At 34.6% G+C, this 14,408-nt stretch overlaps 1 protein-coding gene across 2 annotated transcripts in view; it reads right to left on the bottom strand.

Moving 5' to 3' along the window:
- Positions 1–1,956: 1,956 nt before the first annotated feature.
- Positions 1,957–14,408, bottom strand: part of ALCAM (activated leukocyte cell adhesion molecule) — a 213,674-nt gene continuing 201,222 nt past the window's right edge. Inside the window, exons 15-16 of one of the 2 annotated variants that reach the window (XM_049628113.1) lie at positions 4,503–4,623; positions 1,957–3,027 (exon numbers count right to left, since the gene is read on the bottom strand). In XM_049628113.1, coding sequence (XP_049484070.1) covers positions 4,536–4,623 — 88 coding nt within the window. In that variant the 3' untranslated portion in view covers positions 1,957–3,027; positions 4,503–4,535. Of the gene's footprint in view, positions 3,028–4,502; positions 4,624–14,408 lie in introns of those variants that run through there. The other variant, XM_049628114.1, reaches the window with a different exon arrangement.

Raw genomic sequence — 14,408 nt, 5'->3', positions numbered from 1 at the left:
CAACTTACCTACTTAAAAGCTAAATGTATTGGGGAGTTATAGAACCTGTCTAAACCTTAGTTTTTAGCTATTAAATGGGGACCATTTAATAATATTTACAACTACTAAGGATTAAATAAAATAATGTATGGATGACCCTAGAACATAGTATTGCTTCAATAAATAGTAATCTCTTTCTCTGATGTATACATAGCTGGCTTTATCTTACTTTGAAGGGAAAGAATTTCAGTGAAAGTTCATGCCTATGTAATTCCAAATGGTAGGCTGAATGGTGTGTTAATGGAGGGAGTGAAGAAATAGAAGAGTGTCCTCTTAATTAAGTTTCTAGGACAGCCACATGGGATACCCACAGTAAGTATAATCCTACCACTGAAGATGGAGACACATTCTAGAACAAGACACTGCTGCAATCTAGGAGTGGCTAAGGTGGCCCGCCTGACATAATGGGAAGGCATGGACAATTTTGTTTTGCCGCATTCCCTCTCCAGGCACAATGATTTCCCCCCTCTTTAATAAAGACGACTACTTTCTACACATGAACAGCCTAGTTCATGAAGACAAGAAGACAGCTGTGAGAGAGATGTGAAGACATATTTCATTTTTATTATCTTTTAGGCATAGACGGGTATGTTAATCCATTTCCACATACAATTCCTGTAATCACAGATAGGAAGTGAAACTTGAACTGGCAAAACCTGTCTCCTGTTTCCAAAGAGTGAAATTGGAGAGATACAACCTCAGAAGTTGAGGATTGTGCATTATCTTCCTTCCCAGTCTTGCTGTGCAGATGGCTGCCGTTACACAAATACACTCCGCTTTTTATCCCGGCATCGATTCAATTGTAATAATGCTGTCCCCTTTTCCCTGGCAAACTTTCTGCTGTCCGTCCAGAACTCTGAGTTGCGAATGTTCTGCTCTCTAGGTTCTGACAGTTGTTTTTGCACTCAGTTTACTACAGCAAGTGGAAGCCAAGAAATAATTGTAGTATGACCCTCTCTATTGCAACATTGCTTCTTTCTGCAAATAGATCTTAGGAGTTAGACTTTGAATCTTTGATCTCCCACACCAAAAGAAAACAAAAATTATATGGAAGTGATTTCATTTTAGTGTTCGTGGTTTATTGTGGAAAGCAGGTGTTTAAAAATTTTAGAATTTCTTTAACAAAATTCTAAAGAGAGAAGGAAAAAAAAAAGAAATCACAGTATTTACAGAGATAACAGAATGGCTTAGCCATGCAAAAAAAAATAACTTTGGTTTTTCCCCTTTCACTTTGGTTTAAATATTGACCAAGATTCAATTTTTTTCCTGCCAAATAAAACTTCAATACATCAAAGTTTAGAGGCAAAATAACATATTTTCTTTTTCCCCGTAATATTTTATACAGCATTGAGTCTAATAGGATATTTTATGTATTTAATCCATACCAATGCACTACAGGAAGCTTTTATTAAACTGAGTCACTACTGCCCAGACAATAAACAGTTCATTAAATGTACAATAACATGTGTTTCTTAATGCAGAAGTGGTAAAATATTATTCCCAATCTTTTTCTGACTTTATCTTCTATTTGTTTTTCATTGCCATCATAATTTTTTATTCTGTCAGTCTAAGAAATAAACATCAGTTTTCCTTTTGCTCCTAAAGAATACAGTTTTTTACCTGGAAATCTGATGTTCACTTTTTTTTTTTCTGTAAAGTTACGTAAATCCTGGGACAAAAATGGCTGTGCAGTGTTCTCCCAGAAACCAAGCTTCTGCTTGAAAGAGCAAAGTTTAAAAGTCTAGTCACAAGTAGCTATTGGCCCTTATCCAGTCTACCTCAAAAAGTTTCCATTTATACTACCACCCTAAAAAGTTCCTCAAGCATAAAACATGTTTATAAAGTTACAAATTTGAATGTAACTAAAGATACATAGACATTTTATTATTACACTCTCATGTACTGCTTGATAAATTATGTACCAGTTAAAAACACTAAATTATCTCAAGGTGCATTCAATATCTGTAGCGTAGTTAACAAAAACACACACGAAAAAAATATATATTCTATATTCTGTGGAAAATAACACAGCTTTGATAATGACCACTGTTAAAAATCTCCAATTCTGACTGATATCTTTTTTTAAAGGAAATAGATATAATTTTAAGGCAGTGGATAACCCAAAGGATTTAACACCAATTTTTAATTACAATGATTTACATCGTGATCTATGAAAATGGGAATGTTATCCATGATTTTTCCAAACTGTCTCTCATTTTTCTTTTGACAGAAAATAATATATTAGCAGTTGTCTCTGAAGGTAAGTGCTGCCCAAATTCTGTGTTATGTCCTGTTTCAAATAGGCGAAACTGTCAGTTTGGGAGTACCATTATTATGTATGTGCGTCCGTATGCATGTGTGATTTACTTCGGAAAGTCAGCTGGTGGTGCATGATCAGAATCAGCTCATCGGCTGCTCATCAGTCTGACTCTCTGCCTCCATCTCCCTTGTGATAGAAAAAATCACAGTTTTTGAATAGAGCAATGTGTGTGTCCCCAGCCTTCACAAGCTGCCACCTTTGGGATTTCGGTGCTTGTGAGAAAATTTGGGGGCATTACTGATAGCAATCAGAATCAGAAGTGTGCCTGCTCCAATTATCCATATAAACAATTGAAATAAAAACATTACATTATACATCAGATTAACAGCAACTCCCAGAACAAAGCTTACAGTGTATAAAAATAGCTACGTAAAAAATTTACATAAAAGGCAAACCAAAAAGAAATCCTCAGTGCAGACATTTACAGAAAAAAAACAAAAAACAAAAAACCAAACACAACATATGACCTATTATCATGGCTGCCAAAACTTGTTTTTGTTTGTAATTTCACTTCATTGTTTTTACTTGAGATAATTCTCTAAAATCCTGTGACAGCTTGGTAGAATGAACTGCTTAATACTTGAACCATGAATTGCTGTCAATGTCTTTGTATATGTATTAAATACAATCCACGTTCATGCTTCAATTGGTCTATATAGTTTTTTTTTCTCTGAAATGATGAAAAAAAACACAATTTAGTAAGTTACCATAGCAATCATTTTTCACCATCAACAGATGCTTTGTACTAAAAGTGATAGGAATTACTTTATAGGAGCCTTTCATAAAACTCCATTGTCCCTGAGCCCATCTGTGATCCCAGGCACTGTTGCAGCCCCTTCTACAAATACTTTTTTCGAATTGTTGAAGAGTACTTATTTTTATGAAAATTGCTTAATTCATATGACGATTAGAAGGTTTTTTTCAGGAAAATATTGCATTCTGCAGGTTTTGTCTTTAAGCTTAAGTTTTATTTGAGACTTTATCAAATTTTGAAGATAACCAGAAGGTAAATTCTATGTTTACAAAGGATTGAGGAATGCACCTAGAGAAGCAGAAAAAAAGTCCGATGGGAATGCTCATACTTGGCCTCCAATGGACAGCAGGACCCAGCTCTTACTTCTTTCACATGAGCAGTTTGAGATCTGTTTTCAGATTCTAAAAATGTGTTATCCCAATTATTCGATCTTTCTTTCCTGTGTGTATCCTTCCAATTGTAATTATTTCCCATGCTTGCTACCTGGGGTGACCTACTCAGATTGTGACTTGTGCTTTATTTATAATGAACCAAAGCTTTACTGTGGTTGTTGGGGACTGTTAACATCACATGAGTAAACTACAGCAACAGTTATTCTCAAGGACACACAAAATAATTTGTCCAAATGGCTTCTGTGTTTGGCTGGCTGAAGAGATCATAAATAAAAATGAAAAGCTCAAATTCCAAGTGGCAATACCATGGAAAAGACTTTTTTTGAGATTGTCTTAAAAAAATCATACTCATATAGCTATTATATATAAATATATGCAATATATGTAACACTGATATATACATTATACACACATACACATATATGTGCATATGTAGATACACATATACATATACACACACATATATATAATACACATACTATCTGCAAAAGTTTTGTGTGTCTACACAAATTTTTTCATTAAAATAGTTTGGGGAATGGCTGCATAAATACACGACACTTGTAAGTATATTAAATCCTTAGATTAAAATTTTTATATTTAAAAGTTTTTCTCATAATTGCTTTTTAAGATAAATTTGAAGTATTAGAACCAGCTCTCATCCAACCAAAGTATCAATTTAGAAAATTCAACTTCTTTGCACTCAGCAAAAATTTTGGCATTAGAAGACAAAATGTTAATTGAATGTTACAATCTCAACACTGATTTTAATTAGTCACAGAATAATGATTATTTTTTAGAAGATGGGTAGACTGTTGAGATTCCGTTCTTCTGAGAACACCTTTCTGAGTTACCAAAGTTTCCTTTGGCAAAAACTCTCTTCCTGTTTGGAAAGTTGCAATTATGAAGCATCTCAACGTCAAGGCTTACTTTCCCTTTCATCTCCTAGGTGTTTTGTACTTTCATTGGGAATTATTTCTATAAACCTCAAACAGCCTACCCACCTGGACAACATTTTAGAACAGTTTCTCTCTTAGGCTTCTGTTTTGTGATTGTTTTCTTCTAACTTTTTGTTTTCCTCCAGATTACCAAGGTCCTTGTTTACATGTTTTGAGGCAGTCCTGTAAGAAAATTAAATAAATATCATCACATTGACACATGTGTATTTAACTTTTTAATTTTTTTTTAATTTTAGGGTTCACATGAATGTATCTTTGAAAAGCAAATGTTTTACATCTAATATAGACAAACTACTGGGGTGAACAAATCCACATCTGTGAACCTGGACTGGTAACAAAACACGTTCCAATGAGATTACCTTGGGTAATGGGGTTGCATTAAATATATGGTAGGAGAAAAACCAACTAATTATTGTGAACATAGACTATACATACTTAGTTGCATCATGTTTTGGGCTGTTTTTTTTTTCCTCTCCACTTTCTGGGAAGTAATTATTATCAACTGAATAATCAAAAATTTCCTTTTGGCAAATACTTTCTGCAAATTTTCTCTGAGGGTGTTTCATTAGTGCCTTTCTCTTTTGTCATTCCGTATTATGCATCCAGATTGAACTAATGTCCTGTATCTTTGTTTATGAATTCTGTTTTATCAAATAAATCACAAGCAAGATTAGAAAGAGACCCAAGTTTATGACAGGAATCTGGCAGCAGAAGCCAAAGTAGCTTTAACATGGTGGTTCTCAAACTGTGGTCCTAGACCAGCAGTATCAGCACCCCCTGGGAACTTGACAGAAGCGCAAACAGAACAACAGAAACAGAAACTCTGGGGAGAGGACCAGCAATCCATGATAAACAAGGCTCCCTGGTGGCTCAGCTTCTGCCAAAGTTTGAGAGTTGCTGCCATGGTTACACATGACTGGGTTCTATCCTTTAAGAGCTGAAATCAGGTTTTCTTAAGCACACAGATAAATTCCTTGGTTTTAGGATGACCCAGGAGAAACCATAACTGTATTTCAAAAAGTATACCACTCCCTCCCTCCCTCTCTCCCTCCCTCCCTCCCTTCCTTCCTTCCTCCCTCCTTCCCCTCCCTCCCTCCTGTTTTCCTTCCCTCCCTCCCTCCCTCCTGTTTTCCTTCCTTCCCTCTGTCCCTCCCTCCTTCCCTCCCTCCCCCTTCCTTCCTTTCTCTCCTTCCTTAACTCTCTCCCTCCCTGTTATAAGCTCATCAGCAGAACCACAGTGATATGGTAGTTTAAATTATTATTGCCATATAATTCCTAATAATATTTCTATTTTTAAGAAAAAATATATACCCAGATGTGCCAAGGAAACTGGGGAGAAAACTCCATTTTTCCCTTAAAAGTATTTCCATTATTGAAATGGATTCATTTGCTAGGAATCACAACTTTACTAGAAAGAGGTATGTAATGGTATATGATATATGTCCAAGTGAGATAAAGACATATGGCTCATTTAAACTGGGGACACTCATTATATTTAGCATGAGTTTAATTTAATTTTTGACTTAAAAATTCTTAGTTTAGCTGAAACTACAGCCTTCTAAGTCCATTCATAAGGCAGGAGAGCAGGCTCAAACTCTGCCAACATGAGAAGTGCTAAAATATGTAATAGCATTTTACAACAGACATTTCAAATGTAAATAAGACATGCTGTCAGTTGGAGTCTATGTCTTGACCTATATCATATTATCACATAAATATTTCCTACCTTGCAGTAAAATGGTACATTATGGTGAATGACAACACCCTTATCCTATATATTTTCCAGGAAAATGGAAGAATGATGCAAATGGCCTTGCTCTTTTTCTCATATTTTTCTCATATAAAATATATAAACACAGTATATATTTTTTATATAACATATAGACATATAGACATATGCTGTCTACATTATATCTATATATCTATATATCTATATCTATATCTATATCTATCTAAAATCAAGTAGAAACTAAAGGAAATTTGACCCTTATACTGGATGAGCTCTATTTTTACATAACTTTTCCTCTGAGGTCACTTCCCAGCTGGAGAGGCATAAGCTAACTAAAACTCTGAAAGTAAAGGAGAAAAAAAATCTCAGAAAGAAGAGAGCCACAGAGTGGTGAGAACCCCAAATATTTGTGTAAATCACAATAAACCCTTTGGATGTTATTTCTTCCCTTGGAGGCGAGAAATTTCACTTAGCCAAGTAGAAAGCAACAACTGGAAAGCTTAAAAATGTGCTACAGGGGTGCCTGGGTGGCTCAGTGTGTTAAGCATCCAACTTCAGCTCAGGTCATGAGTTCAAGCTCACATCAGGTTCTGTGCTGACAGCTCAGAGCCTGGAGCCTGCTTCAGATTCTGTGTCTCCCTCTCTCTCTCTGTCCCTCCCCTGCCTATACTCTGTCTCTCTCTCTCTCTCTCTCTCTCTCTCTCAAAAATGAAAAAATATTAAAAAAAAAAAAAGTGACATAGATTTTAGCTACTACCCTACATAGAGAAACATATGTTTGGAGTTGAATCTCACCAAGCCAAAAGTCCTTGGCAAACATATCAATCTTTCCACTGAAATCCCAGAAAAGCCAAGACTCTGTGATGAGTCTTGGTATTCAACCTAAGATATGTATGTCATATAAAATGTAAATGTAACTTTCACAAAATCAAGGAAATCAGCCAGAAGTTGAACTGCCTGCCAAGAAAAACAATCCATATCCTTTAGGAGAATATAATGGAACATGGAATCTCTATAACATATCACCCCCAAAAGACCAATATATAATAAAAAAAAGTTACCATACATATGAAGAATAGAAAAATGTTAACATAAAGTCCAGAGAGTATCCTTGGATGACACAGAATTTGGAAATACAAAGGAAGAACTTTAAATCAGTTACTATATTACATGTTAAATGACATAAAGAAAAAAGTGGTGACAATGAGAGAATAGGCAAATTTCAGTGCAAAAAAAATGTAAACAAAAATGATTCCCACTGCAAATGAATAATTCACTAAATTATCATATCAACAGATTGGAGGTAGCAGAGGAAAGCCTCAGTGAACCCACAGGACAAAACAACATAAATTATAAATTTTTAAAAACAGAAAGATAATAGGAAATAAAAGATCCTCAGTGACTTGTGGGACAATATTGAGTAGTCTAACATATGTGTAATTGGAGTCCCAGTAGAAAAAGTAAAAGCAAAGGGGGTAGAAAATATATTTAAAGAAACAATGAAAAATACTCCCAGATTTGTTCATGTTCATTAACTTGGAGATCCAATGTGCTCAGCAATCCCCAAGCAGGAATTATAAAAAGAAAAACACACCTACGTATGTCATAATCACACCAACCAAAAGCAAATATAAAGAGAACTTGAAAGTAGCCACAGAAAATTTGGGCAGAGGAGCAATGACATGAATAACTGCTAATGTCTCAGGAAAAAAATGCATATAGGAGATAACTAAACATCTTTAAAATGCTGAAAGAAAAATATCTCAACCCAGAATTTTATATCCAGTAAAAAGATTTTTTAAGCAAAGGTAATAAAGACATATAAAATTGGATGAAAGAAAACTGGAATAAATTATCGCTAGCAGACCTGTGCTGAGAAGTATCAAAGAAAGTTCTTTGGTTGAAGGGAAATGACACTACATGGAAACTCAGATGGACAAGAAAGAATGAATTCAGATTATATGTGTGTGGTAAAATATAAATACTATTCAAAACAATTTTTATAAAGACAATCATTTAATACGATACATACTGCATTATGTAAGACCCTTGAAACATAATTTTATTTAACTTCCTTCATCCTTTTTGCTATTGCTGTCATATTCATTACAACTCATTTATTATCAACCTCACACTATAATTACATGAAGGAGGTTATCTAAAATTATAATGTTTCAAGAGTTTTAGATTATTACATGAGTAGATGGTTACAATTAAGAGTTCTTATTGTAATCCCTACAACAACCACAATAAAAGAATAGAAAGAGGTATAGTTAAAAGGCCATTAGAGAAATTAAAATATAATACTAACACTTATCTGAGTAAGTCAAAAGAAGGCAGGAAAAGAAAAACAGAGTACAACTAGAAAACAAATAGTGAGATGGTGATCTTAAATGTAATTACATCAATACTTAAGTCAAGTGTAGCTTGGCTAAATCCTCCAATTAAAAGGGAGACTGTCACTCCCTCCCTCTGCCTCTCCCCCAACTCATGCTCTGTCTGTCTGTCTGTGTCTCTCTCTCTGCCAAAAATAAATAAACTTAAAAAAAAAATAAATAAAAGGGAGACTGTCAGACTGTCATAAGCAAGTAAGCAAATGCGATATTCCAGGCGTTAAAATTTTTTCTGGATGGTCCAGATTGTAACTATTTCAGGCTAGGAGGCCATATGGTTTTTGTTCCAACTCTTCCACACTGGCGTGATAGTGTGAAACAACACAAAGCACATGTGAAGAAATGGGCATGACTGTGCTACCAAAAACCTTTCTTTACAAAATCAGACAGCAGCCTGAGAGTCATAGTCTTAACACCTTTACCATACATGAGGTGCACTTTAACTATACAGAGATCGCAAACTGAAAATAAAAGAGAAAAAGATATACCTGTGAACAGGAAGCGTATGAAAGCACTATAGCTGTATTCATATGGGGCAATGTAAAGTTCAACACGAGGAACATTACAGCACCAATGAGAGACATTTCATAGTTACAACAGTTTCAATACACAAGGAAGTCATGACAATTGTATGTGTATGTAATTAATGAAAACATAAAGCAAAACCTGACAGAATTAAAGGGAGAAATCAACAGACAAATACACAACCTTATTTAGAGAATCTAATACTCCTGTCTCAGTAGCTGGTAGGATTAATGGACCAAAATTCCGTATGCACAATCATGATGAAGTTACTAGCACTGAGCTAGCTCTAGTACTGGAAGTACTGGCTTGTAACCCTCTTACATGTGAAGTGATGTTATATAATTTGAAAAAAAAATCTGTAAGGATAAGAAGATTTAAACAAACTGTTATCTATCTTAATCTGACATACAGCTATAGAACACCGTACCCATCAACCACCAGTGTTTTCTTCAAATGCTCATCTAGCACTCTCCAGGTAATGCTGCATGGCTGCATGGAAGGCCGAAAGAATAACTTTCAATGCATTTCAAAAGATTAAAAGCTTACAGAGCAGGCTGTCTTAACAAAACAGAAGTCAAGGAGAAATGTGTGGAATTTAACACAGTTTGAGCTACCTGGCTCCAAAGAAGAAACCACAGAGAAAATTGAAACACATTTTTAACTGAATGAATATGAAAACAAAACATACTGAAATTTGTGGAATGCAGCTAACTCAGTGCTGTGAGTGAAATTCATAGTTTAAATGCTTGTGTTATGAAAGAAGAAAGGCTAACAGCAGTGATCTAAATTTTTAATTCATTTATGAAATTAAAAAAAGAGAAAGTTGAATAACTTTCTAAATAAAGTAGAAGAAAAGAGAATAGTAATCCTCAGAGCAAAAAGAATTAAAATTGAAAATAAGCAATAGAAATAAAAATAAAACAAATAAGAAAGTTATTTGAAATTATTAGAAAATTGATTCTCTAAAAATACTGAGCATGATAAAGGAATAAAATACAAATTAACAATATTAGAAAGTAAAGTGTTATCACTGCAGAATCAGAATTCTATGGGTAACTTTTTGCAAAAGTGTCAACAATGTAAATGAAATGGACATTTTTCTTGAAAAGCTTACCAATTATTCAAGAGGAAGCAACCTTATGTCTATTAAAGAAACTGAAATCATAATTTTTGTTTTAAAACAAATTCTCATAAAGAAAACTCCAGGCCCAGGTGGTTTTATCTCTGAACTATATCAAATATTTAAGGAAATAACAACATATTTCAGTAAGAGGATGGGACCCTTTCCAACTCATTCTAGTAAGCTCACATTACCCTAGTACAAAAATTTAGCAGAGACATTATAAGAAAAGAAAATCACAGATCACTATTCCTCATGAATGTAAACAAAACAATTCTTAATAAAATGTTGATAAACAATATCCATCAATATATAAAAAAATATGATATAATACAGTAGGCTTTATTCCAGGAATGCAAGACTAGCTTAATATTCAATAATCAATCAATATAATTTACCATTTTATCAGAATAAAGAATATAGGAAAACAATATGATTTTTTATAGAAATAATATAAATGCAGATGTAATGTAATGTAGATGTCAAAAGAGCATTTGAGAAAATTCAATGATAATCTGTGATAGAAAATTATCACAAATATCACTCTCAGTAATCTAGGAATATTTAAAAAATTTCTTTAGCCTCTTAAAGGGCATTGTGTAGTAAGGAATTTGGCCTTGCCCAAAGAAAAGTCTGGGCTTTGTCGTTAGTTCTTGGGAGATAATCTCTAAATAGTTAGGATATCCTAAGTGCTAGGAGTGGCTTTCTTTTTCCTGGTGCATCTCCAATCGCATCGAATAGTTTATGCTGAGAGGTTGTCTCAGCATATGGCCATCAACATCCAATGGTCTTAGGGTGCGGGCTGGCCATCCTGTAAGAACAGCTATATGATTTAGGGCTTTCGGCTATGTGGTATCAGCCTGATTTCTGAGGAAGGGAGAGGCTGGAGATTGAGGTAAACCATATGGACACGTAGTCAATCAATAATGCCTGTGTAGCAAAGCCCTAATAAAAACTCTGGACAGTAAAGCTCAAGCGAGCTTCTCAGATTGACAATAGCCCATGCTTTTGCCACACATCAGTGGCAGTAGAGTAACATGTCTGAAGACAAAGGAAACTTCACATTTGGAACTCTCCCAGACTCTGCGCTATTTCTTTTCCTTGGCCAATTTCAACATATCTATTACTTGTAATGAACATAAACGAGAGTATATTAGGTTCCAGTAAAACTCTGTATTTCTAGCAATTGATCAAACCTGAGTGTGGTTTTGGGAAACCCTCAACTTGAACTAGTATCAGAAGCAAGGATGTTCTTATGTGGACTCTTCCTTCTAAACTCAGTATTTGCACACTAACTCCTTGCATTGGGGGTCAGAAGTCTGGGAAGATTTGGCAGTTGGGAGAATCGTACCTTAGCCCCACAGTCGGGCTAACTCTGGGTAGGCATATATGAAAAACAAAGAGCAAATATCATACATAATGGCAAATATTGAACAATTCCCTCCCTAAAATTGGGAACATGTAAAGATTTCAACAGTTGTATTCAACATTGTATTGGAGATCTCTATGAGTGCAACAGAGCAAGAAAAAGAAATAGAAAAAGCATACAGAGGGGAAGGGAGGAAGTAAAATTATCTCTATTTCCAGATGAAATGATTGTTTACATAGAAATCTTAAGGAATCCACAAGACAACGAATAGAATTAACAAGCGAATGTAGGAAGGTGGCTGTATACATTTCAACAACAACAAAATAATCATATTTTTATATAAAAATGGAAAATAAAATTGCAAAATAATTGCATTTATAATAGCTGCAAAAGACATAAAACATAAGAATAAATTCTATAAGACATGTCCATGTCTACATTAAAAGTTATGAAATATTGCTAAGCGGGGTGCTGGGGTGGCTCAGTCAGTTGAGTATCCGACTTTGGCCCCATCATGATCTCATAGTTCGTGGGTTCCAGTCCTACATTGGGCTTTGTGCAGACAGCTTGGAGCCTGCTTCAGATTTTCAGTACCCCCCTCTCTCTGGCCCTCCCTGCTCACTATCTCTCTCTCAAAAAATAACATTAAAATTTAAAAAAATATATTGCTAAGAAAAAATGGAAAGTAAATGGAGAGAAAAATGATATTCACATATTGGAAGGTTAAGAGATGTCAAATTTGAGATTCAAATCTACCCAAATTTATCTATAAATTCAAAGCAACCATAATCCCACAAAGCTCTTAAATTTTTTTTGGTAGAAATTAACAAGTTGCTAAAATCTATATGAAAATGGAAAGAAATAAGATTGTTAACACAAGCAGAACATCAAAGTTGAAAGACTTACATTTTATTATCATTATTTTTATTACCACTATTACTACTACAAAAGTTCCAAGGCCAGAAGAAAATCTTTTTAACATATGATGCTGGAATAAGTTGACAAATATAACAAAAGCAAAACCAACCAAACAAATAAGCCACCTTTGTCTTGTATCACACACAAAATCTTAGATATATCATATTCTTAAATGTATAAAGTTTCTAGAAAAAGACATAGAAAAATATTTCTGCTATTTAGGGATAAGCAAACATTTTGTACCATGGGCACAGAAAGCAGTAAGCATAATAGGAAAAAAACTCGTAAGTTGGTCTTCATTAAAATTAAAAACTTCCACTCATTAAAAGACAGCATGAAAAAAAGAAAAGAAGTCACAGACTAGAACAAAAGTCACAATATATCTATAACAAAGGACTTTTATACAGAACATGTAAAGAACTCTTACAGATCAATCACTCACACACACACACACACACACCCAAATACCGGTAAAATCACAAGTAAAAGACCTGAATAGTAACTGTACAAAAGATAATGACCAATAAGTACATGGAGCTTAAAATCATTAGGTCTCAGGGAAATGCAAGTTAAAACCAAAATTAGATATAATTTCACACTTCCTGGAATGGTTAAAATTAAACAGAATGACAATACCAAAGTTAGGCAAGAATGTGGAAAAACCAAAATTCTCATACATAGCTGGTGGAAGCAGGAATTGGACAACTATTTTGGACAGCTGTTTGGCAATTTCTTATGAAAAATATCTACCCTATGACCTAGCGATTCCATTTCTAGGTGTTAACCCAAGATGGTGAAAACAAATACTCACAAAAATGCTTATATAAGGATTTTTTTAGCCATATTATTCATAATAGCCTGAACTAGAAACTATTCAAATGTCCATAAACAAGAGAATGGATTAAAATAATGTGACATATTCTGACAATGGAACACTACTCAGTAATTTCAACAAATCATTAATATATGTATCTCAGGAACACTATGTTAAAAGAAAAAAGCGAGGCACAAAAGAGTACGTCTTGTATGAGGCTCCAGACTAGACAAACGTAATCTCTAGTGATAACAATTAGCACAGTGGTTGCCTAAGGGAACATGGATAGTGGGGCTGAACAGGAAGAGAGTCCAAGGGAATACTCTGGGGTGATGGGATGCTCCATTCTGTGACTGGAGTAATGGTCACAAGATGTATTACATTTATCAAAACATTTAATGGCACATTTATTGTAAGCAAATTTTACCTTAATATAAAAACATACAGAGCCACAAGCTAAAGCATATGCCTCTAGTCAGAGACCGAAAGAACCAGGGAATATGTGCAGTGAAAAACTGCATAACATTTTATTTCCCTTTCTATTTACTTTCTAGGTGGATATATTGGTCTAGGGATGATTTCATCAAGTTACATCAAATAGAAGAAAGAGGTATCAAGAAAAAAGGAGTGACTAGAATTTTCCCTAGGGAAGCTTTACTCAGGGCAAATCACAGTATTTTTCAGTGTATTTGTTCAGGTAAATCAGGCCAAAGATCACTGTTCACAGTTTGAAAAAAGGGTTGTTAAAGGCAACATGAAATATTTGTAGAAAATGTTTGTAGAGTTAGAGTTGAGTAACTTCAAATGAATTGCTTTTTGTTTATTTTTTTTTTTAAGTTTACTTATTTTTGAGAGAGAGAGAAAGAGAGAGACCTCGAGTGACAGAGGGGCAGAGAGAGAGGGAGGGAGAGACTCCCCAGCAGGCTCTACACTGTCAGCACACAGCCTGACTTGGGGTTCAATCCCACGAACTGTGAGATCATGACCTGGAGCTGAGATCAAGGGTCAGATGCTTAACCAACTGAGCCACCCAGGCACCCCATACAAATTGTTTTTCTTATTTTAAAGTGTACAAAGCA

Source organism: Panthera uncia, chromosome C2, assembly GCF_023721935.1.
Source record: "Panthera uncia isolate 11264 chromosome C2, Puncia_PCG_1.0, whole genome shotgun sequence".
In the NCBI taxonomy this organism is placed as follows: Eukaryota; Metazoa; Chordata; class Mammalia; order Carnivora; family Felidae; genus Panthera; species Panthera uncia.
The sequence above is the reverse complement of the archived record's forward strand: the minus strand, read 5'-3'. Positions and strand labels throughout refer to the sequence as shown.